This window comes from Rhinatrema bivittatum, chromosome 2, assembly GCF_901001135.1.
Source record: "Rhinatrema bivittatum chromosome 2, aRhiBiv1.1, whole genome shotgun sequence".
NCBI classification, from domain to species: domain Eukaryota; kingdom Metazoa; phylum Chordata; class Amphibia; order Gymnophiona; family Rhinatrematidae; genus Rhinatrema; species Rhinatrema bivittatum.
In genome coordinates, this window is record NC_042616.1 from 481,895,970 (window position 1) to 481,923,388 (window position 27,419).

A 27,419-nucleotide genomic window follows, 5' to 3' on the forward strand; every position below is an offset into this window, starting at 1 on the left:
ACCAACGCTGCCATGGCTCTGACAGAGTGAGCCTTAACATGGCCCCCAAGATGGAATCCTGCCTGGACATAACAGAAGGAAATGCAGTCTGCTAGCCAATTGGAAAGCTTATGTTTGGCAATGATGATTCCCAACTTGTTCTGATCAAAAGAAACAAAAAGTTGGGTGACAGTCCAAGGGCTTCTGTTCACTCTCAATAAAAGGCTAAGGCTCATTTGCAGTGTAAATTGTGCAGGGCTCGTTTAACTTGGTGTAAATGGGGCTTGGGAAAAAAACATTGGCAGGATAATGGACTGGTTAAGATGGAAATCCAACACCACCTTAGGCAGGAACTTAGGGTACGTGCGCACCCTAAGTTCTGGAATTCATTGCCAGAGGATGTGGTTACGGAGTTAGTGTAACTGAGTTTAAAAAAGGTTTGGATTACTTCCTAGACGAGAAGTCCATAAACTGCTATTAATCAATAAGGAATAGATTGGCCACTGTTGGAAACAGGATGCTGAGCTTGATGGACCCTTGGTCTGACCCAGTATGGTATGTCTTATGTTCTTATCATGAAAAAATTTGTGTAAGATGGATAAGTCACTAACGCCTGGAGCTCACTTGACCCTGCAAGCTGATAGTGACTGCTACCAAAAATATGACATTCCAGGTCAGGTACTTCAAGTCATAGGAGCAAAGAGGCTCAAAGGGAGCTTTTATTAGCTGAGTTAAAATCATGTTGAGGTCCCAGGATACAGTGGGAGGCCTTAGGGCAGGTTTCAACTGAAGCAGACCACACATGAATCATACAACTATAGGAGGTAAAGAGATTGGTTTACCTTCTACACCATGGTGATATGCACCAATCACACTGAGGTGAACTCTATTGGAGTTAGTCTTCAGATCAGTCTCTGAAATGTGTAGAAGATAGTCAAGCAGGTTTTGTGTGGAGCAGGAGAAAGGATCTAGGGCCTTCTGCTCACACAGCAATGAAAACTTCCTCCACTTCAGTGCATAGGACTTTCCAGTGGAAGGCTTTCAAGAAGTCACCAGGACCCATGACACATCTTCTGAGAGATGGAGCTGTTGTAGGATCAGCCTCTCAACATCCAGGCTTGGAGATTGGGATGCCGCAACCTGCTCCAATCCTGAGAAATGAGATCTAGGGAAATCCTCAATCTGATCAGTTTCCTAATGGACATCTCCCAGAGAAGTGGAAACCAGACCTGACTCGGCCAATGAGGGGCTATGAGGATTATAGTCCCTTTGCCCTCTCAAAGCTTCAGCAAAGTCTTCAATACCAGTGGAGTTGGAGGATATGCGTACAGAAGGCCCTCACCCCAATGGCGGGCAAAGGCATCTGAGATTGGTTTGTCGTGTGACCTGTATAGAGAGCAGAACTGCCTCTATTGTATGAAAATCTCTCTCATGCATGTTCATTGTGGATATCCTGAAAACCTGGCCTGCTTGTGGCCCTTGAGGACTGGAGTTCACCAACACTGGCTTAGCCAGTCCCCTTTCTTCAACAAGGGGATCAAAGTGCCGAGGGAAACCATACTGAACTTTTTCCGTTTGAGAAACTTGTTCAGGGCCCTTAGGTCTAGGATGAGACAGACTCCTGTTTTCTTTGGAATCAGGAAGTACCAGTAGTTGAATCCCTATCCTCTTTGCCCTGGTGGAACAGGCTTAACTCTGGCCACTAAGGAGGAGGAGAGCTCCGTGAGGACTACTTCCTGATAGGTTACCAGCCCCCCAAAGTGGCTCAGGAAGCAATTTGGAGGAGTACTCAAAAGATTTAATTTTTACCTTCCATGGACGATGGACAGAATCCACTGGTTGGAGGTTACACTGGGCCACCAGTACACATAGAATCAAGCAGGGGGTCCATCGCCCCTGTTACAGCAGACTCAGCTATGCTCCCTGCGATCCAGTTAAAACCCCATCCTGGGATTTGCCTGGGATGCCGAAGGGGCTTTGGGGCCAACTGCTGGCTAGGACGGCTGCAAGGGGACTGCTACTATTGATGGGGTCCAGGATGCAGAGGATAGTATCTCCTTGGGTGGAAGAAAGACTTCCTCTGGCCTGACCTTGAAAACCTCCTAGCAGAGGATGGGTCCTGGGTGCTAGTGGAGAGTTGTTAAAATGTTGCATGGTGTTTCTGCTTCTGAGCCACTGTGTCTTTCACTTTATCTCTTAAGAGATACTCTCCAGTACATGGCACATCAGCGAGTCCCTGAGAGAGATCGGAAGCCCTCAGCCAGATGAGTCTGCGGGCACAGATCCCAGAGGCAGAGACCTTTGATTTTGTCTCAAAAACATCTTAGGTGAATCAGACTTTTCTGCACTCCAGGCCGTTATGTACCAGTGACTGGAGAGTGTCCTACTGCTGTGTGGCAACTGCTTGGCCATCTCCTGCACCTGCTTCTAGATGTCCCATATATATTGGCTCATGTAGAGCTGGTAGGCTGCTATGTGGAAATAAGCATGGAGCCCTGAAAAACTTTCCTTGGTGCCCTCGAGAAAGGATCAGAGGGCTATGGATGCTCTTGGGAGGAATGTGTCTGAGTGTGCTTGGTCTTTTTGAGCGCGGATTTGATCACCACAAATTGGTGAAATAGCTGACGCTTGTTGAATCCAAGAGCCTTCTGAACCATATACAACAATTCCAACATCCTATTTACAGGAGGAACTGAGAGGGGATGTTTCCACATCCTCATCAGAAACTCCACAGGAATCTCATGCACAGGGACTGCCACAATTTCCTTGTAGCATATCCAGCATCCTGGTCGGGTACCTTCTTCAGTCTGTAACTGAAGTGGGATGGCCTCCGCCATTACCCTGACAAATGCTGCGAAGGAGAGGACTTCCGGAGGGGACTTCCTTCTGTTGGTGGAAGGAGACGGGTCTGAGGGGAGACCATCCGACTCGTCATCAAAGACAGAGTCATAATCCCCTCAAGGGTCATATGGTCCCTTGTCCTCCCTGCCTGAAAGCTGGGACGGGGCCCTAGATGCTTGGCCACCAGCCAGTGGTATGAGTACTGATTCAACTGGCTGTGGAGGTTTGGGCCCCGGTGTTGCTCCGGTCCCCCAAGAAGCTTCCTCCTCTGAGTAACTGTGGATAAGCACTGGATTGGCCAGTGGCACCCCTGATGCTCTGCCAGGCATTGTTGCCACCCCAGGAACTGACACAGGCTATGTGCTGCGACCTTCGCTGCCCGACGTCTCCACTACGCCCACCTTACCTCTTTGGCGATTCCCTCTTTGCCTGTTGGAAGTTTGGCTGCTGCGGTGTCATCATGCCATTCACCTCCGGTGTCCCCGGACTGGCTAGACGCTGCACTCCGCCATGTTTCCCAGCAGCCTAAGGGTTCACACGCGGCACGGCCCTGACTCAAGTATCAGCTGTGGCGCAGAACTTCAGGGGCGTCCCCCTGAGGTGACGTCATCTCCACCGGATATTTAAGGTCTCTGAAATCGCTAACTAATCGAGTTAGCAAGGACTAGGTTCTACATGGGCTTTCCTCCAGGTATCGGCGGATGGGATTCGCTCTCCGCATACCTTGTTACTCTGCTTCCTCGGACTTACCAGGGGTACCCGCTCCTCGGGGGCCTCGCTTCTCTTTGCTTTTCAGATCGCAGTCTGGAACCGGTACTCGCTCCTCGAGGTCCCATGTACCCAGACTTGCTACTGAATACCACTTCTGCCAGGAAGTCATCGCTGCCTACAACACCAGTGAGTTTCCATCTCTCTCTCAGAGCGTTTCCTGGAACCAGGTACTCGCTCCTCGAGGGCCTACTTCTTTCCAGCTCCTGGGCTGCTTCTAAGAGACTATTGTGTGAGTGTTACCATCAAGGTTCTGTTCCTGAACTCTGCATACCCTGCCTACTCACTATATTCAGTTTCTCTACAGCTCAGTTATCCAGGATCGCTGTTCCAGTATCTGAGGGACTACAGCCCAGCCGGGCGTTCCAGCTCACTACTGCCACCTCTGGTGGTTCCATATACTGTCTAATAAAAGAACTAGTGTGTGTCTGTCTTCATATTCTGAGCCTGACCGGTGGTCCCTCTTGGGATCTTCCCCTGGGGGCGTGGTCATCTGCCACCGGCCCAAGGATCCACCCACAACTACCTCAAACACCAACACTGTGTCGGTAACAATTCGATGAACAAAATTCAGGGATTCCAACAGGGGCTCGAGGATGGGCCCCGTCCCAGTGCTATTGGTGCCCTGATGCCGAGGCTCTGAACTGGCCTCTCCATGGCCAATTGCATGCACCTCTCCAACTACTCCTCAAAGAGCACTGATACCAAGTCAGACGGCGATCCAGGAGGTATAGCTACATCCTTTTCGAACCAAGAGAAGGATTGGTGGCAGGCATCGGAGCTGATGGAGACAGTCACGTACCTGGGTATCGATGGAGGCTTGGCGCTCCTCACTAGAGGGATGATTCGGAGGTATCACAGCCAAAGCCAGTGCATCCCTGTGCCTGGCACCATGCATCAATGGAGATCAATGACAATGCTTCCTCAGCTTCTCTTGTTGCTTGGATCAGACCTTTCCCGGTGCAGAGAGTGAAGATAATGCACCCGATGTCTTCGACCTGGGGGAGACAGACGATGGCCTATCTCCGGTATCTCTGGCAGTCACAGCACTGATGGAATCAATGATCCCGCTGAGGTTGATGGCTCGGTGTCCATTGGTGTGGCTCCATGGCTTCTCGATGCCAATGCCTCTGATGCTGATAGGCCAGCCTTCCGCGACCCAAAGAATCATTCCATCTTATCGAGCCAGATCTTATGTCCTTATGGGGATCATCTGGGTGCACTTTCTGCAACTGTGGATGTTGTGCATTGCTCCTAGGCAGAGGATATATTGATCATGGGGGTCCATGATCAACATAGTCCTTGAACACTGAGGGCATGGCTAAAACCCAGACGTGGACATGCTGACCAAAAATAAAATAGATGAAAATTGAACTTGATGGTGCCGGCCTATGATAGTTGGAGGACACCGAAGGTACCATTGCTCGGGGATGACTGCGAAAGAAAACTTACCGTAAATGCTGAGAAACTTGGCTAAAGATGCTAAAGGGAAAAATGGGAGGACCCCTTGTCAATATCTTGCAAGAACAGAGAAAAAACACACAAAAACGTGAAAAAAATACTTCAAAGCTGTTTAAGAAATTCAGAGACAATCAATACCGCAACCTACTGGGCTCTGCGGAAAAGAAAAGAGACTGAGGGACCCCGTGTGGATGCGTGGTATAATGCATGCTTGGCATGCTCAGAGAGGCTCAGTAAAAGTTCTAGAAAGTTTGACATACTTTTCTCTGCTGGGCTCCATCGGATGATATCACCCATGTGTTAGGATTGCCATCCTGCTTCTCTTCGGAGAAAAAAACATCAACTGTGTGTTCCAGATAACTGATACAAAATAAGATAGTCATCCTTGATCATTTAACACCAAGATAAAGGAAATCTCATAGGCACTAATAATTAAGAATGACAGAGCTTGTAAAAGATCAGTTTATAAAGGTAAATGAAAACTACAGAAGGTACTAATTAATACATCTAACATATGTGGCTGGTACTTGTACAATAGAACATTTTTTCCAACTTTGGCAATAATATTTTTTTAAATTAACTTTTTGAATAATAACAACGAGAAACTAGATAAACAGCTTGGCATATTCCAACTTTTATTTATAGCTAATATATTCACTATGGGGTAGATTTTCAAAAAACGCGAATAGGCGTACTTTTGCTGGCGCATCAGGCGCAAGCAAAAGTACGCTGGATTTTAGTAGATACGCGCGGAGCTGCGCGTATCCACTAAAATCCTGGATCGGCGCGCGCAAGGCTATGAATTCTGTATAGCCGGCGCGCGCCGAGCCGCACAGCCTACCCCCGTTCCCTCCAAGGCCGCTCCGAAATCGGAGCGGCCTTGGAGGGAATCCTCTAACGCCCTCCCCTCACCGTCCCCTCCCTTCCTCTACCTAACCCACCCGCCCGGCCCTGTCTACACCCCCCCCTTACCTTTCTCCGGGGATTTACGCCTCCCGGAGGGAGAAGTAAATCCCCGCGTGCCAGCGGGCCTGTTGCGCGCCGGGACGCGACCTGGGGGCGGGTACGGAGGGCGCGGCCACGCCCCCGGACCGCCCCGGGCCGTAGCCACGCCCCCGTACCCGCCCCCAAAATGCTGTCGACACGCCCCCTAAACGCCGCGACGACCGGGCCCGCCCCCCGACACGCCCCCCTCGGAGAACCCCGGGACTTACGCGAGTCCCGGGGCTCTGCGCGCGCCGGTAGGCCTATGTAAAATAGGCTCACCGGCGCGCAGGGCCCTGCTCGCCTAAATCCGCCCGGTTTTGGGCGGATTTAGGCGAGCAGGGCTCTGAAAATCCGCCCCTATGGTTTCTTCAAGAAATGACCACTATTTACGCTAAGTTCCTCCAGGCTCTGTTTACAGTATTTTAAGTTAGTTGCTAAAATAAAGGATCTTATTTAAATTTCTTTAATTATTTTAATTTAAAAACATTTCTTACTTGCTATAACTGAAAGTGAAGTACACATCCTGATGGGAAAGCAAATACAAATACAAACAAATATTATAAAACAGAGCAGCCAATATTCAAATGGTTAGTCTGGTTAAGTTCAGGACTTAGCCAGATAAGCCATGGGTTTTCTAAATTCCTGCACTCAGACTGCTTCCACATTATCCAGGTAAGTAGTTAGATGAATAAAATGTGTTCAGATAACTTGGAGGTGTTCTGGAGAAGAATTAAGATAGCTGTATGTGTTATCTGGCTAACTCCAATATTGAGAGTTAGCCAGATTACTTAACTGATTAAGTCTGGTCATGCCGGAGAGCAATCCTAAAGTTAAATGGATAAGTCTATCTGGCTAACTAGGACATGTATTACATAAATATATTTATTACAATAGATATATAATAGGTGCTAGACTCATGTGCTATATACATCCTTAGTATAAAAATTCAAGGGACCCTTGTTTTGCTCTACCGAGCTTCTTCAGGGAGAACCGTTCTCCCTTGTTGGAGTCTTGGTAGTATGAAGGAAAGGAGTGATGGTTTCGCCCCAGTTTGGATACATCCTCAGCGCTGAATTTCTTTAAAGTAGAAGTCTTCTGTGAGTGGATATTGTTTCATCGTGGAGAATTCATTTGAATTCTTGTGCAAATATATTTTTTAATGTGGAGACGTTATGTATGGTCATCTATAGAGACATTTTTTGTAATTTGTAAGAATTGAGCTCCTTTTGTATCAAGTAGTTATCATTAGGATTGTTTCCACAGTTAGGGTATTTTTAGAGATGGATATGTATGATGAGTGTGTGTGTGTGTGTGTGTGTGTGTGTGTGTGTGTGAGTTTTTCGAGTGATGAATTTTTTCAAGCATGATTTTATGGATTATGGGTTGTAATGATATTTGTTGTGTAGTACTTTTTATTTTATTAGGTTAATGATATTGTATACAAACAATTTATGTATAAATTTTTGTACTAAGGATGTATATTGCACATGAATCACAGCACCTATTATATATCTATTGTAATAAATATATTTATGTAATAAATGTTTTGTTTTTGTATATTGAGTTTTCATTTGTTATATAGACTCTCTCAGCTTATACATGTATTAATTTAGTGAGAGTTCGTGTTTATACCACATTAGGGGCGGATTTTCGGAGCCCTGCTCGCGTAAATCCGCCCAAAACCGGGCGGATTTACGCGAGCAGGGCCCTGCGCGCCGGGAAGCCTATTTTACATAGGCCTCCCGGCGCGCGCAGAGCCCCGGGACTTGCGTAAGTCCCGGGGTTCTCGGAGGGGGGCGTGTCGGGGGCGTGTCGGGGGGCGGGCCCGGTCGTCGCGGCGTTTCGGGGGCATGTCGGCAGCGTTTTGGGGGCGGGTACGGGGGCATGGCTACGGCCCGGGGGCGTGGCCGCGCCCTCCGTACCCGCCCCCAGGTCGCGGCCCGGCGCGCAGGAGGCCCGCTGGCGCGCGGGGATTTACGCCTCCCGGAGGGAGGCGTAAATCCCCCGACAAAGGTAAGGGGGGGGTTTAGACAGGGCCGGGCGGGTGGGTTAGGTAGGGGAAGGGAGGGGAAGGTGAGGGGAGGGCAAAGGAAAGTTCCCTCCGAGGCCGCTCCGATTTCGGAGCGGCCTTGGAGGGAACGGGGTAGGCTGCGCGGCTCGGCGCGCGCCGGCTATACAAAATTCATAGCCTTGCGCGCGCCGATCCAGGATTTTAGTGGATACGCGCGGCTCCGCGCGTATCTACTAAAATCCAGCGTACTTTTGTTTGCGCCTGGAGCGCAAACAAAAGTAGGCTATTCGCGCGCCTTTTAAAATCCGCCCCTTATTGTATTACCTAACTAGGACTTTACCCAGGTATAGTCAGCGGAATACCTAATCAACAGCATTCCACTGAATATCTCAGAAAGGTTATCCTGCTAATTATAGAAGGATAATTTGTCTATTCTCATGCTTCCGAAAATTAGGCTCAAAATGAATAAAACAGTTTTAGTCTCCACCTTGATGAATTTCAGTTTTAAGACATGTTTAACCTGTAGTTGTTGCTGAGTTCATTGTGTTTGCTTATGAACCATTAAGGAAGCCAGCTGTTGATCTGTAAAGCAGTGAACTTACTTTTTGTCTGCTCCACTTGAGAGTTGAGGCAAGACTTCCAGTGCTTGTTTAAAGCTAGATCTGTAATGCACACAAGATTGAATATAATTAATGTAAAAGCACAATGTATTTATTTAGATGTATAATGACCACCTTGCGAATAAATACCCAAAAAGTGAAGTAACACTATATAGAGCAAAGGTTGTTTAGATGTAGCAGGTTTTCTCCAAGGACAGCAAGATATAAGTTATCACAGGCGGGCGACGCCATCCAGAGTAGCCTGGATGGTGAAGATTACTCAAAGCTTCTAGAAGTGCATGTTCTACTGAGCTTGCACATGCTGTCCAATCACCATACAGGGTCTATTCAGTTCTTAAAATAGGTATCAATGAATACAGGATAGAACCCCAAGGGGAAGAGGGTGGGTTCTGTGAGGACTTGCATCCTGCTGTCCTCAAAGATCACATATTGCAGATAAGCAACTTTTGCTTTCTCTGAGAACAAACAGGATGTAGTAGTCTTCACAAGTGGGGAATCCCTAGCTATAGGCTGCCCCTAATGAAAAAAAGAAAATAAAGTCAGAAAAAACAATGTCAATAGGCAGAGGTATTTTTTGATGGCAATAAGTCAATTTTGTTATTTACTTTCCAGGGCAATCGGAGTGTCTTTATGAAAACAGGAATGGTATGTGAATGTGTGGACTGCACTCCATGTCACAGCCTTGTAGATCTCTTCTATAGAGGCTGATCTAAAGAGGATCACTGATGATCGTATGGCTTTAACACTAAGAGCCTTGACAAGTCCATCCAGAGTCAGACCTGCTTGGGCATTATAAAAAGAGATGCAATCTGCTATCCAATGAGAAAAGGTGCACTTGGCAATGGCAATTCCAGGTTTGTTGCAGTCAAAAGAAACACCTTATTATTAAAAAAAAACGAGTATAAGTTGGATAAATCACTGGCGCTCACTGATTCTGGATGCCAAAGTGACTGCCACCAAAAATATGACCTTCTAGATCAGGCACTTCAGTTTACAAGAGTCTATACGATTCAAAGGGGCTTTCATCAACTGGGTGAGTACCACACCTTGAGGTCCCAAGACAACTTCAGGTTTGATGAAAGGCATCACCTACATGAATGTGAAAACCAATGGTTATATAATGATGGGTTTACCTTCTAACTGGTGTTAACAACAGCCAATTGCTCTGAGATGAACCCTAACAGACAAAGGTGAATTTAAAAAACTGAGTGTGCGCCAAGATCAGGAGATGGGCATGCATGTGTCCACCCAATTTTATAAGCCGCCCACGTGCACACAAGTCCCGATGCGCGATAATCACGCATTAGAGAAAAAAGGGGCAGACTGTGGGCATGGTGTGGGCAGTGCATGCACGTTCCAGGGCGACACCAAGAGATGTGTATGCAAGTACCTATGTACTTGGGCGTGTGCCCAGGTCCACTGCCACATAACTTTACTTCTGCTATGGAAGAGGTGCAAGTCTAAAAAAAAAAAATTACAGGCATCTGTGAGGTGTTTGAAGCATCTGGGGTAACTGGAGGGAGTGCAGGCTAAAGAACCAGTGGGGTTGGGAGAATATAGATGAACATTGGACAAACTGGTGAACAAACAGGTGAAACTGGTCTTCTATATGCTTGTCTGTTATAAAATACCCTCAGTTGTCTGTCCATAAGCTGACATATGCTGCTGGGTGTGCACAAGCTTAAAATTAGGTGCATAGATACGCATGCCCACGCTATTTTATAACGTGTGCATATGTGCGCGCATGTTATAAAAATACTGTGCCTCTGAGTGTGCGCCAAAACACACGGGTATATGTGCGCCTATGCGTTCATTTGAAAATTACCATTTTAGTTTTCAGACCAGACTTTGACAGATATAGAAGGTATTCAAGTAGTTTGTGTGTAATAGGAGAAAGCGTCTAGGATTTTTCCTTCTCAACAGAAGGCAAACCTCTCTAAAGCCTTATGATTTTCTTGTTACATGCTTTTTAGAGGCCAGAAGAATTCTAGACATACTTTCAGATATATTAAGGGAATTCAATATTACCCTCTCAATATCCAAGCCCTGAGTACTAGGGATTTAATATTGGGATGATGCAGAATTCCTTGATTCTGAGGGATGAGTATTGTGGAATTCCCCAGCCTGAGGAGGAGAAACAAAATCTGCCTTGGCCAACAGGGGGCTAGGAGAATCATGGTTCCCCGAGTTCTAGTTTTCGCAAGATTTTTCCCACTAGAGGAGTTGGAAGATAAGCATATAGAAGACTCCTCAATATAGGAAGAAAGCATCTCAGGCTACTTTGCCTTGAGTCCCTCGTCTGGACGAGAAATTCCAGACCTTTCTATTCAGAGGAGATTTTTCCTGAGTAGACCAAAGGCTCTGAGTGTAAAGCCCATCTGCTCCCCAGTCCAGCCTAACTGCATCCACAGTTAGGACAATTTGAGTTAGAGGAATTTAGAAAGAGATTCTTTTGTCGAGATTTGATTGAATCAGCCACCAAAATGGCGTGTCCTTGAGTTTCTGGGTGACTGATGCAGTCTCAAAGATCCCGAGTGGCTTGAGTCCACTGTGATTATAGGGACCATTGGGCTTGTCTACTGTAGAGAGGTGACAAACAGAGGACACTATAATTTTTCTTTATGTACACTGATTTTCAGTATTTTTCATTAGGCTAAACCATAGACTGGTGCCAGCCTTATTAGTAAATATATCGGGGTTTTTTTTTTTAAATTTTATTCCATAATTCACTTAAGATTCTTTATCATTACTTATTGGCTATCCATTCATGATGTCCCTCAACGGTAGCGTTTTAATAATATGCTTATCCTTACAGAATTAGCTCTCTCTTATAAGGTATCCATCAGTCGCCTGTAAAGTCCATTCATTGTTGCAAAATTGAAACCATCAGCAACAATGAATGAACTTTACAAGGAGAGGAAATCCTCCCACTAAAATATCTAAGTATAAAATAAGTCAATATAGGAGACTGATGGAGACCATATAAGAAAGAGCTAATTCTATAAGGATAAGCATATTATTAAAACGCTACCGGTTGAGGGACATCATGAATGGATGGCCATTAAGTAATACTAAAGAATCTTAAGTAAATTATGGAATAAAATAAAAAATTAAAAACTGTATATTTACTAGTAAGGCTGGCACCAATCTATGGTTTAGCCTAATGAAAAATACCGAACATCAGTGTAGATAAAGAAAAAATAGTGTCCTCTGTTTGTCACGTTTTGATTAGTTTAAGAGAGGACCTGTTGGGCTTTGTAAGTTTTAATGTAGAGAGGTGCCAAGGGTGTTACATGCATTGTTAATGCTATGTGGTCCAACATCCTCAACATGTTTCATGCTGATGTCTGCAGACTTTGGTTTATTTCTTCCACTGTGGTCATCAATGTGATGGTCCTTTCCTATGGAAGAAAGGCTTTTGCCTGAATCATATCTAGCAGAACTCCCTTAAATTCCAATTGAGATAAAGGGCTCAAATGAGATTTGGGATAGTATTTCACTAACTAGCAACTGCACTATCCAGATGGCTTTGCTCATCAATTCTCTAGAACCTCCTTGAGATATATTTTTGACCAGTCAATCATCCAGGCAGGGTAATATGTGCACCCCCAATCTGAACATAAGAACATGCCATACTGGGTCAGACCAAGGGTCCATCAAGCCCAGCATCCTGTTTCCAACAGTGGCCAATCCAGGCCATAAGAACCTGGCAAGTACCCAAAAACTAAGTCTATTCCATGTTACCGTTGCTAGTAATAGCAGTGGCTATTTTCTAAGTCAACTTAATTAATAGCAGGTAATGGACTTCTCCTCCAAGAACTTATCCAATCCTTTTTTAAACACAGCTATACTAACTGCACTAACCACATCCTCTGCCAACAAATTCCAGAGTTTAACTGTGCGTTGAGTAAAAAAGAACTTTCTCCGATTAGTTTTAAATGTGCCACATGCTAACTTCATGGAGTGCCCCCTAGTCTTTCTATTATCCGAAAGAGTAAAAAAACGATTCACATCTACCTGTTCTACACCTCTCATGATTTTAAACACCTCTATCATATCCCCCCTCAGCCGTCTCTTCTCCAAGCTGAAAAGTCCTAACCTCTTTAGTCTTTCCTCATAGGGGAGCTGTTCCATTCCCTTTATCATTTTGGTAGCCCTTCTCTGTACCTTCTCCATCGCAATTATATCTTTTTTGAGATGCAGCGACCAGAATTGAACACAATATTCAAGGTGCGGTCTCACCATGGAGCGATACAGAGGCATTATGACATTTTCCATTTTATTCACCATTCCCTTTCCAATAATTCCCAACATTCTGTTTGCTTTTTTGACTGCCGCAGCACACTGAACCGATGATTTCAATGTGTTATCCACTATGATGCCTAGATCTCTTTCTTGGGTAGTAGCACCTAATATGGAACCTAACATTGTGTAACTATAGCATGAGTTATTTTTCCCTATATGCATCACCTTGCACTTGTCCACATTAAATTTCATCTGCCATTTAGATGCCCAATTTTCCAGCCTCACAAGGTCTTCCTGCAATTTATCACAATCTGCTTGTGATTTAACTACTCTGAACAATTTTGTATCATCTGCAAATTTGATTACCTCACTCGTCGTTTTTCTTTCCAGATCATTTATAAATATATTGAAAAGTAAGGGTCCCAGTACAGATCCCTGAGGCACTCCACTGCCCACTCCCTTCCACTGAGAAAATTGTCCATTTAATCCTACTCTCTGTTTCCTGTCTTTTAGCCAGTTTGTAATCCATGAAAGGACATCGCCACCTATCCCATGACTTTTTACTTTTCCTAGAAGCCTCTCATGAGGAACTTTGTCAAATGCCTTCTGAAAATCCAAGTACACAACATCTCCCGGTTCACCTTTATCCACATGTTTATTAACTCCTTCAAAAAAGTGAAGCAGATTTGTGAGGCAAGAATTGCCTTGGGTAAAGCCATGCTGACTTTATTCCATTAAACCATGTCTTTCTATATATTCTGTGATTTTGATGTTTAGAACACTTTCCACTATTTTTCCTGGCACTGAAGTCAGGCTAACCGGTCTGTAATTTCCCGGATCTCCCCTGAGCCCTTTTTAAATATGGGGGTTACATTAGCTATCCTCCATGATTCAGGTACAATGGATGATTTTAATGATAGGTTACAAATTTTTACTAATAGGTCTGAAACTTCATTTTTTAGTTCCTTCAGAACTCTGGGGTTTATACCATCCGGTCCAGGTGATTTACTACTCTTCAGTTTATCAATCAGGTCTACCACATCTTCTAGGTTCACCGTGATTTCGTTCTGTCCATCTGAATCATTACCCATGAAAACCTTCTCCAGTACGGGTACCTCCCCAACATCCTCTTCAGTAAACACCGAAGAAAAGAAATCATTTAATCTTTCCGCGATGGCCTTATCTTCTCTAAGTTCCCCTTTAACCCCTCGATCATCTAACGGTCCAACTGACCCCCTCACAGGCTTTCTGCTTCGGATATATTTAAAAAAGTTTATACTGTGAGTTTTCCTATTTTCCTCTGTTGGATCCTTCTTCCAATTTTTGAATGAAGATCTTTCGGCTAAAATAGCTTCTTTCACCTCCCCTTTTAACCATGCTGGTAATCGTTTTGCCTGCTTTCCACCTTTCTTAATGTGTGGAATACATCTGGATTGTGCTTCTAGGATGGTATATTTTAACAATGACCACGCTTCTTGCACACTTTTTACTTTTGTAGCTGCTCCTTTCAGTTTTTTTCTATTTTTCTCATTTTATCAAAGTTTCCCTTTTGAAAGTTTAGCACGAGAGCCGTGGATTTGCTTACTGTCCCCCTTCCAGTCATTAATTCAAATTTGATCATATTATGATCTGCAGAGTTGAGCAATCAGCACTGCAAAACATTTTGTGAACATACATGGTGCTGATGCTAGGCTGAACTGCAATACGCAATACTGCTACAAATCTGAGTTATTTCCTGGAATCTGCCAAAGTGCCAGACTTTTTCCCAGTGAGCTTCTCCATGAGCTTCTGGTGGGAATGATGTCCTCTTGGAGTCATCTTCTTGCATATGGAACATTCCTTGACATAGTGGTCATCACCCAAGCAGAGCACACATCTATTAAGGGGATCCATGATAGACAGGATGTGTCTACACTGAGGGCACTTGCTGAAGCCACTGACCTTATCATTTTCAGGCATCATCCAAAAAAATTAACAAGGTGAAATCAAACTCGATTTTACAAAAAACTGACCAATACCGTTTGATGCACGATTTTAAAATGGTTACGCGCACCAGGCCTATTTAAAAAAGGCCCGGCGATGCGCATAAAGACGTGGGATGCGTGTAAATCCTGGGGCTTGCAAAAAGGGGCGGGGATGGGGCAGGGAGGTCTGGGGGCGGGGTCAGGCTCCCGGCACAGCGGCCACATTTTTCTCTGTGCCGTGGATCGCGTGCCGGCAGTTGGCTGGCAAGCACAACTTACTTCTGCCCCAGGGCTGAAGTATGCTTGGAGATAAAAAAACAAAATGTCAAAGGTAGGGGGGAAAGGGCGGGGGAAGTAGGGGAAGGGAAGGGAAGCTGGGGGTCTGAAAGTTCCCTCCCAGGCCGCTCCAATTTCGGAGTGGCCTGGGAGGGAATGGGGGAGGGCAGCGCGACTCGGAGCCGGATTGGCGCGCACAAGGTGCACAATTGTGCACCCCCTTGCACGCACCGACTCTGGATTTTATAACATGCGTGCACCTGTGTGCCGGGTAGCGTGTGCACATGTACGCCCGCGCGCTCTTTTTTAAAATCTACACCAATGCGTACAGTGGACGATGAAAAACAAAACTAACTCAATCAAGGAACCCTACCTTGTAAACCAAAGAGGGTGAGAGAATGTGAACCAAGAGACTGACAAAAACATGCAAAAAGAAAATGTTCTGACAGCAGGAGAAAAAAATTTTTTAGGTTCCACAGAAAAACTTGAACTGAAAGGGGCCTTGTGTAACACCCATGATGCAGGACAGTATGGTCAATAAACTTTGTGATAATCTTTACCAGTCAGATTCCACTGGATGATGTCACCTAGCTGTGAGGACTGCCACATCGTGCTTGTTCTCAGAGAAAAAGATAACACATTATAATAAAATCAATGAAAAAATTACTGAAAAAGCTGAACAATTTTTTATTTAGTATAACTAAAGGATTAATATGTTGGACAAATAATAAAAGTTCAGGACACTGATTTCATATGTTCTCTTTTTTCTTAATAAAGCAATTTTTGCACATCTGCGTACTGACTGGCATTTGGAGAATTAATCTAATAATAGTAATAATTTATTACTTAAAAAGTGTTAATATAAAGCGCTGTACAAGACATCATATGGTAACAAGGTGTACACTAAGTGTAGACACAGCATAATTTAGTGGTATCAACATAAGAACATAACAAGAAGGGCCATGCTGGGTCTATTGAGCCCAGCATTCTGTCTGACAGTGGCCAGTCCAGGTCACAAGTACCCATCAGATCCCAAATAGGTGATCTATTTCCTGTATCTCACTCCCAGGAATAAGTGCTTGGTTAATAACTATTTATGGAATTTTCCTTCAGGAACATGTCCAGTCCTTTTTTTGAACCCCACTGTTAGTCACTATAACCCCATCTTCTGGCATTCCATAGATTCCATATATTGTGTGCCGAATGAAAAAATACTTCCTATGATTTATTTTAAATCTGCTGGTTGCCAGGGGTGTTAGAGAATGAATAATTCTGTACTGGCATATATTGAACTGGTTCCATTGATAATTGGTGTATGGACTTTGTATGTACTACTGAAAATCAATACAACAGATTTAAATAAATCTGCTGATTGCTAATTTCATGGAGTGTCCCTTAGTCCTAGTTTTGTTTGCAAGGGTGGAAAACCGTTCCCTATTTAACCGTTCTACTCCACTAAGTTTTCTAAATCTCAATCATATCCCCTCTTAGTTATCTCTTCTCAAAGCTAAAGAGCCATAATCTATTTAGCTTTTCTCCATAAGGGAGCTTATCCATCCCCTTTATCGTTTTTATTGCCCTTCTATTACCATTTCTATGGCATCTATATATTTTTTGGTACAGGGTGACCAGAACTGCACGCAATACTCGCTGGGGTAGATTTTCAAACCGCGCGATTTGGCGTACTTTTGCTGGCGCATCAGGCGCAAGCAAAAGTACGTGGGATTTTAGTAGATACGCACGTAGCCGCGCATATCCGCTAAAATCCTGGATTGGCGCGCGCAAGGCTATCGATTCCGTATAGCCGGCGTGCGCCGAGCCGCGCAGCCTACCCCTGTTCCCTCCGAGGCCGCTCCGAAATCGGAGCGGCCTCGGAGGGAACTTTCTTTTGCCCTCCCCTCACCTTCCCCTCCCTTCCCCTACCTAACCCACCCGCCCGGCCCTGTCTAAACCCCTCCCTTACCTTTGTCGGGGGATTTACGCCTCCCGGAGGGAGACGTAAATCCCCGCGCGCCAGCGGGCCGCTAGTGCGCCCTGACGCGACCTGGGGGCGGGTCCGGAGGGCGCAGCCATGCCCCCGGACCGCCCCGGGCCGAAACCACGCCCCCGGGCCCGCCCCCGAAACGCTCCCGACACGCCCTGAAAACGCCGCGCGGATCGGGCCCGCCCCCGACACGCCCCCCTCAGAAAACCCCGGGACTTACGCGAGTCCTGGGGCTCTGCGCGCGCCGGTAGGCCTATGTAAATTAGGCGCACCGGCGCGCAGGGCCCTGCTCACCTAAATCCGCCCGGATTTAGGTGAGCAGGGCTCTTAAAATCTGCCCCAAGGTGTGGTTGCACCATGGATATATACGAAAACATTATGATATTCTCAGTTTTGTTCTCTATTCCTTTCCAAATAATTCTTAACATTCTATTTCACTTTTTGGACTGCTGCCGTACAGTAAGCTGAAAATTTCAAAGTATTGTCCACAAGGACTTTGAAATCCTTTTCCTGAGTGGTGACTCCTAACATGGAATCCAGCATTGTGCATCTGTAGTTGGGCATATTTTTCCTTATATGCATTACTTTGCACTTGTCCACATTTTGCAGTTGAGATAGTAAGGGGTGTAGTGGGAATTCTGAACCACTGTCTTAAAGAGTTTGTTTCTAATCACTGCACTACCAGCCACACAAAGATAACAGATATTTTGCTGAACTGGATAAAGTGACTCCTTTTCTGCTAATGCCAACTGTTTCACATGGGGAAATCTTATTATTTGTAAAAGCTTGTTCTTAAAACATCAGAATCTAAGTCACTCAGGAAAATTATTTCTTTTCGGTTCATGCAAATGTGTGTATGGCATCATAAGCTCATATAAGTTTACACAGACACAGTTACAACATTTATTTTCATGTTTTCATCCCTTGCCAGAATAAGAACTGTAAAAATAAAGAAAAATAACAACAAAAACCCGCATCTTGCCTGCTCTCAGGTGTTAAGCAAACAGCCACAGCATCTCTCAGTGCACTGATTTCAAGTCTTGCCTAAGGGAGAAATGTAAACAATGTAACAGCTGTAAAATACAATGATGAGAATCCAGTACGCCTACTTCCAAAACCACTGCAGTGTTTACAGCTCTTTGCTTATGTAAGCACTGTAATTTAGCATGCAACGCTTTAATTAACTCCATCCTCCCTCCCCCCCCCCCCCCAACCAAAGAAAAAGGGGAAAGAATAATTAAGGCTACAAAATCATATTATTTTGTGTTAAAAATTCCAAGATTTTTAAGTATTTTAAAATAAACAGTAATAATTGAATTCTCATACACATATAAAGAATATATTAGTAATTACAATCCTTCACAAATGATTTATCCTACTCCAGTATTATGAAAAAATCATGTCAGGTTTTGATAAAATCCCTACAATTATTCCAGCTTGAATTCTGATGAAGAGTTACAGAGCAGCACCCTTATTTATGTATGTTATGTAGGAGGTGCTACCAAAAACTTTAATCACTAATATATTAAAAAATAAATAGTAAAAAAAGTTATGATTTTTCACATTAACTGACAAGAAAATTAATGAAGTATTTGGTCGGATTTTAAATGCCCTGCGCGCGTAAATCCGGCCGGATTTACGCGCGCAGGGCACTCGCGCGCTGGCACGCCTATTTTGCATAGGCTGCCGGCGCGCGCAGAGCCCCGGGACGTGCGTAAGTCCCGGGGCTTCGTAAAAGGGGCGTGTCGGGGGCGTTCCTTGAATGACGCGGCATTTCGTGGGCGTGATGCGGCATTTCGGGGGCGTGACGCGGCATTTCGGGGGCGGGCCCAGGGGCGTGGCGCCGGCCCGGGGGCATGGTCGAGGCCTCCGGACCAGCCCCCGGGTCGGGTGATGGTTCGCCAGCAGCCCGCTGGCGCGCGCAGATTTACATCTGCTTTCAGCAGGCGTAAATCTGCCAACAAAGGTAAGGGGGGGTTTAGATAGGGCCGGGGGGTGGGTTAGGTAGGGGAAGGGAGGGGAAGGTGGGGGGAGGGCGAAGGAAAGTTCCCTCCGAGGCCGCTCCGAAATCAGAGCGGCCTCGGAGGGAACAGGCAGCGCGCACTGGGCTCGGAGCGCGCAGGTTGCACAAATGTGCACCCCCTTGCGCGTGCCGACCCCGGATTTTATAAGATACGCGCGTATCTAATAACATCCAGCGTACTTTTGTTCGCACCTGGTGCGCGAACAAAAGTACGCGCTCGCGCAAAATTATAAAATCTACCCCATTATATTTTATTATAAAGCTCTCATCTCTAAACATATTTTGACGCCAGAACCCAAATTTTTAGATGTGTCAATGGCATAGAGTTAAAGCTAATCCCAGACTAAGCATAACATCATGTTACTAATTAATTTCTCTATTAGATATTAAATATCTGTCTATTGGAATATTAAAGAGAAGAACTACCTTCAACAGAGGAGACGCACATATGGAGTGAAATCAGACAAATGACCATGAACACTTGCACAATACATTGCTATGTATTCTCATTGGGTAAACCTTTATACTTGATGTAAAGCATTTTTAGCAGGGTCTTGAATAAAGTAGTGGGATTGCCATTTTAGTTCACTAAGGGTCAAACAAGTCGTTCATAATACTCTTTTATTGGATTAAATGCATTTCTGACTAATTTTTTAGACCTATATTCCCTTCAACTCGATGAAGAAAAATAGCAAATGCATTAAGTTAGATCAATAAAAAGGTATCATCTGAAACTTGTTTGCTGACTCTTATTTTCACAGGGTCTGAGAGTCATCATCTTAACTACTCACTCTTTGCGGTGCTATGTAAGAAAGGCATGAAGTCATAGGAAGAGTTCAGATTGTGTACCCCGAGGTACATGGTTACCTTTGGTTACTTCTTCCGTAGTAAATACATTTCACAGATTTCGTTCCCAAGAACTGATAAATCAGAGAAAGTTAGCTTAGTAGGAGATAGTATAACTTGAGTCAGAAGGTCTCGCTATCCTTCCTCAACCTTAGCCAGGTCAGTTCAATTTCCTGATGACAGAATCCCAATATCTGGATTCAAGATAGTCTCCGGAAATTTGAGCGCATGGCTATTATGCTAGCATGTAGGACCATATTGGCAGATTGGACTGATCCAATGGCTATACCTACCCTAGCAGCGTGGACAAATAGAATGATATTACTTTTACAAATGGAATTTATGGACTTCCGTAGTGGTACACGCAAACCTGATAAATTGTATTGTGCTTGTTGGCAAGCTTATTACGCGATACTCCCTCAAGATTTACAAGCTGGTTTGATTGATTCTGGTTATAAACATGACTGGTCTTAAATGGAGGTTTATGTAATAAGAAATGTATGAATGTTGTGTTGAATGTGGTGTGCTTTTAAATGGATGAAAGATAATGTATGATTGTGGTTGGGGATATTTGATTGTTGTTTGATGGTTATTTAATTTGATATTGTATTTTTATTGTATTGTGTTTTATTTTTGTAAGTTGTCTTTTATTTTTGTATTTATTTAAAAATATAATAAAAATTATTTTGAAAAAAAAAAAAAAAAGATAGTCTCCTCCAATAAGGTATAAAAAGTCCTCCAAAGGATTAGTCAATCCACCTGGCCATTAGACCAAACACCCCCAAATTCATCTGCAACTTAAGACAAAATTTAGCCCCTTGGTTAACCACTATAATAAATGTCATGCTAACCCAAGGCTCCCTATATCTCTCTCACTAAAAAAGATTTGACTCAGCCTATCTTGAAGAAATCAGGCTCTGATTCAAAAATAGTTCACAACTATCATCCATCTCTAGCCTTCCCTTTTTATTCAAACTAGTGGAAAAAAAGAGTCTACTTCCAATTTCTAGACTTCCTAGAAGAGGGCAACAACCTTCACTCTTACCAATCCAGATTCAGAAAAAGCCACAGAACCAAATCTGTTCAGCTAGCCTTAAGCAACATTCACTTGAATGCTGATCAAGGTGGTGATTCCCTCCTAGCTCTGGATCTTCCTGCCACCTTTGACACTGTCAATTACCAGTTCCTGATACAATCATTAGGGGACATTGGTATCGAAAACACAGACCTCAAATAGTTTGAATCTTTCCTACATAACAGAACACAGTCCTTCTCAAGGGCCAAAAAATCATTCTCTTCCAGAGATCTCACCTGTGGAGTACCCTCAAGGTACAGTGTTTTTCCTGACTATTTTCAACATCTAGATCTGATCTATTTGCAACCTCATTCAATCCTTCAACACTGAATGCCTTCTTTTTGCTGATGACATTAACTCTGAATCAAAACAGGATTGGACCAAACCTAAACCATTGCCAGCCTCAATGCTTCTCTTATTGCAGTAGCCCATTATCTAAAGATCCACAAACTCAAGCTACACCCAAGCAAATCAGAACTCCTCTGGCTAAGCCAACAAGTGCACCCCTTACTATCTCTTCCTGCCCTGTCAGGAATCCCACTATAACCCAAAGACTCTGTACAAAGTTTGGGCATTCAACTCTACCACAAACTTACAATGGAAATCCACATCTCAAATGTGGTAAGAATCTTGAGGTCCACATTCAAAAGCCATGCAGATGGATAACTCACAAATTATCCATCTAAATGCAAATCAGGCATATTCAGCCACATATCTGGCTAAATCATAGCCGGATAAGTAATTATTAACTATAATTTAGCTGGATAAAAAAAGACGCTTTACGGAGAGGTTTAGTTATCCAGGTAACATAGATAAATTTCAGACGTATCCAGCTATGTTAGCCAGATAAGTTTAAACCTGCTTCAGAGCAGGTCTAAAGTTACCTGGTCTTGTGTGGCTGGAGAACTAGATACTTATCCAGATATCTTCAAAAGATATATTCAAAGATGACTTTTGTGATGGTTATAGAAAATGTTTTCATCTAACAACTCCCATGCAGATCGTTATTGCGTAAACAACTCTGTACTGTAGACAACTACTGCAGTGTCAGCTGAACTTTTCAGCACATCCTTTGAAGTACCGGTAATTTGTGTTATTTTGCCGATCAGACCAGTTTTTTGAAAGTTCTATCAGAGTTTTTTCTTGTTTTTCCAGCTCCAGCTTCAACAGCTCCATTTTTCTTCCATTTCTTAACAATGTTTCTGACAATTGAAACTGCTAGCTTGATGTGTTGAGAGATTTTATTATAGCCTTTCTCTGCTTTGTAAGAGTGAATAATCTTCATTTTCAAATGTTCAAACAGCTGCTTTGAGGAGCCCATGGATCTTGAAAGCAGACAGAACCATCACAAGATGAGAGGTTAGAATGGTCAAAGAATTTGTTCAGATGTGGAATTGTCTTAACCTAGCTGAAGATCTATTTATTTATTTATTTAGACATTTTATATACCCTCGTTCCATGAAAAGATCACAACGGTTTACAAAAGTAACATTCATAGCTAGGGTCAGCACATAGAGACGGGTTACAGAGGTTACAACAGGCATCAAATGTGTGTTTCAAAACATATTAACTAAAGTTCTGGGGCATAGGGTGAGGGGAACAGAAAATTAAATAATATAACAGAGTTCACATTTTAGACCTAACAAGTCAATTTTTTTGGGCCTTATTAATATCTTCTTTTTAAAAAAGAATAATTACTCAACTGGTAAGGTATCCAGACTTTTGCACATGCCAAATTCACTGTTTATTATTTTCAATCTTTTAAAATCATCAAATAAATAGTAATTTTGCATTAAAAATTACAGAATGTAATTTATAGAAAGAATCAGGAACCTGAGGCTAAATATAGACCATCATAAATGGGACTATATTCATGCAACTGACACCGCTTCAAGAAATGTCCACCAGTATAATCATATGTCTGTATTATGTTATATATATTTATTGCAACATTGTCCACATGCAACTGGTTTACAGGTGATATACTTAATATACCATAGTGCAAAAATATTCAAACTCAAATTTTTTAATAGTTAAAAATACTTATCTTGAATATAAACAGCATAGGGGCTCATTCACAAAGCCATGTTAGGCCATTTACCATGCAATAAATGCTGTTTATTGTATAGTGAATGGCCTAATGATGGAATAACGTGACGGGGCAAAGGATCGGTTAGTGCCATTTTGAAAAATGGCGGCCACTTAGGATGCACTGTAGGCCCCAACTAGACCACCAGAGATTTATTTGTGAGTAAGGGGGTCGGGGGGGGGGGGGGGCAGTCTCAACACCTGGGGACCAGATTTTTTGACTGAAGGGGAGGGGTTGGGGTGGGGCCTGGTGCCGACATTTAAACTTAAAAAGAAAATTTTTGAACAATGGCTGTTTCCAAGGGTGGTGGGGGTGAGTGAGACGGGGGGGGGGGGTCCTGTATAGACCCCCAGGATTTTTGGCTACTTTCTAGGAGGGGAGCTTACTTGGTGTCGTTGTCCCCCTTTAAGCAATAGTGGCCCCACAGTCCCTGGGTTACCACCGCTCATTGTAAAGGGGGCATTTACTGCTGTGATACTTTTCCTCGTGGTATTTTACCACAGGGACAAATACCAAGGGAGTCACAAAGCAGCAGGGTCATTTACCGTGGCTTTGCAACTCCCATGTATCTTACTCTCTGGGAAAAATACTGCAGCTTAGTGAATGTTTCAAGTGTTTCGCTGCATCAGGGGTATTAATCTAGGCTGTGAGTCCAGATATAGATTAACTCTTGAAACATGGAGCTGTGTGAGGGCTGCTCCGCCTACAGCCCGCTCAACAAAGACACCGGGACCTACCTATGAGCGGCGGCAACACTGCGGGGAAGCACCACCAGGCCAGGCTGAGGAGCAGAGGGGCAGCCGCCTTCTCCAGATGCCGAGGCAGTGCGGCGGTAGGTGAGCCCCCCCTCCGGCACACACAGCAAGACATCAGTGCCGGGAGGGCTGCCCAGCCTACATCCCACCCACTGCCTGCCCACTGATGACACCGGGGCTTACCTACGAGCGGCAGCAATGCTGTGGGGAGCACCACCAGGTCAGGCTGAGGAGCAAAGGGGCAACCGCCTTCTCCGGATGCTGAGGCATTGAGGCGGTAGGTGAGCCCCCACTCTGGCACATACAGCAAGACTCCGGCGCCCTGAGGGCTACCCTGCCTACAGCCTGTCCATCGAAGAACCGAGTGGGGGCAACGCTGAAGGCGCTTGCACCATGAGGCACGCACCCTTGGCACGTGCACAAAGGACTGCAACAAAGAAGCTTGCCCCTTTGTAAGCGCCTGAAGTGCAAGCCCATAATACTTATACCACTATATTACTAGACCCCATCTACAACAATAATGGATCATCTATGCTTTATAGAAACTATAATTGGACAGGGTATATATGGAGAGCTAAGAAGGAAAATCCTAAAAAAGAAGAAGCAAAGAGTGAACACAAAGCTGATCTCCCCCATGTTAAGTAACAACGCTTCCTCACTCTCTTCCTGCTTCATGTTTACTCTTCTCCTATTGAATGCTCAATCTCTATAAAAATAAATCCAGCTAATTAACGATCTGCTAGAGGATTTAAATCCCTCCATTTGCTGAATAACTGAAACCTGGCTGAAAGACAAAGAAAATGTTCTATTAAACCAAATATTGAATGATAACTATGATATATATCACATTCCAAGACCCAAATGAAAAGGCAGGGATTATTAATAATTAGTAAAAAAAGAACTCAAACTACTGCCTTATAAGGTAGAGATTAACCCACCATATGAGTTTGTAATTCTAAAATCCCCTCAAATAAGGTCCATATAGGTCTGGTCTACTATCCTCCAGGCACAATACAAAAAGATTGCTCACCACTGACTGAACTATTTGCTAAGGTGTTTCCTTCACCAGAACCTACACTAATGGTAGGAGACTAACCTCCATGTAGACAAAATACCGAGAACTTTAGATTGTGAAATGTTTTTAGATGCAATGGAAACCCTGGGATGGTCACAATTTGTTTCAAAAGTCATTCAAAGCGGGCCACACCCTAGACCTAATATTTGCTAATACCAGCAATTGCTTAATTAATATATCACACACGATACTGCCCTGGTCTGATCACTATTTAATAAAGGCAGAACTAGCCTTCACCAACCAAATCTATAATAGTATAGATAAGATGCTCACTTTTACCTTCAGGAAAAAGATAGAGATGGAAATACTTGCTGAAGCAATAGAAAATAAGTTCCTTGAAATAAACCAAAAAAAATTCAACATCAGCATTTGATTCCTAGGATAAGATAGGCAATGACATAGCAGAAAACCTTAGGCCTGTGCAGACAAAAACTATTAGCAAAGATAAGAATTCCCTGAAACAAGTATATGAAGTAATCACGCCGACAATCACAACATTAATTTGCCCCTCTCAGGAGGAACTGTTCCAAGCAGGTTAAAACAAGCTCTGATAAAACCGATCATAAAAAACAAGTCTGGTAGAATGGACGATTGGGACAACTATCGTTCAATATCCAACCTGTCTTTTCTCGCAAAAGTTCTTGAGAAAGCAGTTTTATCCCAGCTTGCAAATCACCTGGAAAACCAAAATATTCTCTTTCCAAATCAATTTGGATTTAGGAAACATTACTCAACCGAGACATTACTCATCTCATTAATGGACTCGGTTCTACAAGGGCTTGATGCAGATGAATCTGTCTTGTGCTAATTGACTTAACGGCCACCTTTGACACTGTGGACCATAACCTGTTATGCCAACAGATGAGTAACACTGGGATTGATGGCAAGGTTCTAAGATGGTTCTCTTCATTTCTAACAGAAGTTTCCAAGTCAAACTTGGCAACCACACATCTGTCACTTTCCAGTGTGATACAGGTGTCCTTCAAGGCTCTGCTGTCTCAGCAACACTATTAAATATTACATGCTTTCAATTTGTAAATTACTGACGAATCTTCAAATAACTTTCTTCTTATATGCTGACATACAGTTTGACATACCACTATCCAGATCCTATGAAAATACAGCATCGATACTCTCTACCTATGTGAAAGCAATACAACAAAAACTTTCACAACTTAAACTAACATTAAACCCTAAAAAGACTGAAATCATTTGGTTGAGTAGAAATTCATCAATAGTTAAACCATCTGCCTTAAACCTGGGTAATTTTCAAATTAATTCCTCAAATCAAGAATGGGATCTAGGTATACAGCTAGATGAGATGCTTACAATGAAAATGCACATAAGTAAATTAATCGAGCCAAATTATGAATACTACATCGGTTGAAACCATTAACGTTTGCAGAATTCTGAACTGTATTGCAAACTCTAATCTTCTCATACCTAAACTACTGTAACTCCTTACTACTAGGTCTTCCAGCATGTCACTTAAAACCACTACAACCAGAACAAAATGCCTCAGCAAGACTCCTATTAGGATCTAGGAAATATGATCATATAACACCCTCGCTGATGCCACTAAATTGGTTACTGGTAAAATCCAGAACCTACTATAAAGTATTAATGATAATATTCAACATCATTCATTCAAACAATGGCTTGTTAGGAGTGACACTACAACCCTACAATCCTAAATGAACACTGAGATCTCAAAATAAAGGATTACTGACTATTCCCACAATACGGAGCACTCATCTGACACAAATATGAAATTATGTGTTTTCAATAGCAGGTCCAATGCTCTGGAATTCTATGCCTGAGACACTATGCATTTTACCAAACAGAAAGATTTAAATGTGAACTAAAAACATGGCTATTTAAAAAGAAGGATAAAAGATAATAATAGAACCATGAAGAATAAAGCAAATGAGAGAATGTTAAGAGTATAAAAACAACCCACTGAAAAAGATGTAAAAACTACCACTTTGTTTTTAATTTTCTGTACTCTTTACTTTATGTAACCAATCATTGTTTGTCTGTTGAGTTATAATTTTGAATGTCAATTTGTAAACCACTGTGATCTATACATAGAACGACGGTATTTAAAATGTCTAAATAAATAAATATGGGGTTTTGCTTATACTTTGTATATAGTGGTGATTTGTATCACCAACATTTAACATCAGGGTCATTTTTCAAATCGTGTTAGGGCCCTAACGCCCGCGCTAATACCATAATGAATGCACTATTTATTGCATCGCGAGATGCATCTACAAATTTTTAAATTTTAGTCAAAAGGGAGGAGTTTGGGAGGTATTTATGAAAATGAGGGATGTTTAACGATGTGGGCAGGAGGGGGATTAGGGGAGGTTAGGGAAGAGGGGAAAGGGAGAGGAATGGAGTAAAGAGAAAGAGAGAGA

At 43.4% G+C, this 27,419-nt stretch overlaps 1 protein-coding gene across 1 annotated transcript in view; it reads right to left on the reverse strand.

Moving 5' to 3' along the window:
• The window catches only part of EXOC2 (exocyst complex component 2), a 391,656-nt gene that overhangs the window by 4,746 nt on the left and 359,491 nt on the right, over window positions 1-27,419 (reverse strand). The window contains exons 26-27 of the mRNA XM_029590528.1: window positions 18,119-18,180; window positions 8,650-8,709 (exon numbers count right to left, since the gene is read on the reverse strand). Coding sequence (XP_029446388.1) covers window positions 8,650-8,709; window positions 18,119-18,180 — 122 coding nt within the window. The remainder of the gene's footprint in view (window positions 1-8,649; window positions 8,710-18,118; window positions 18,181-27,419) is intronic.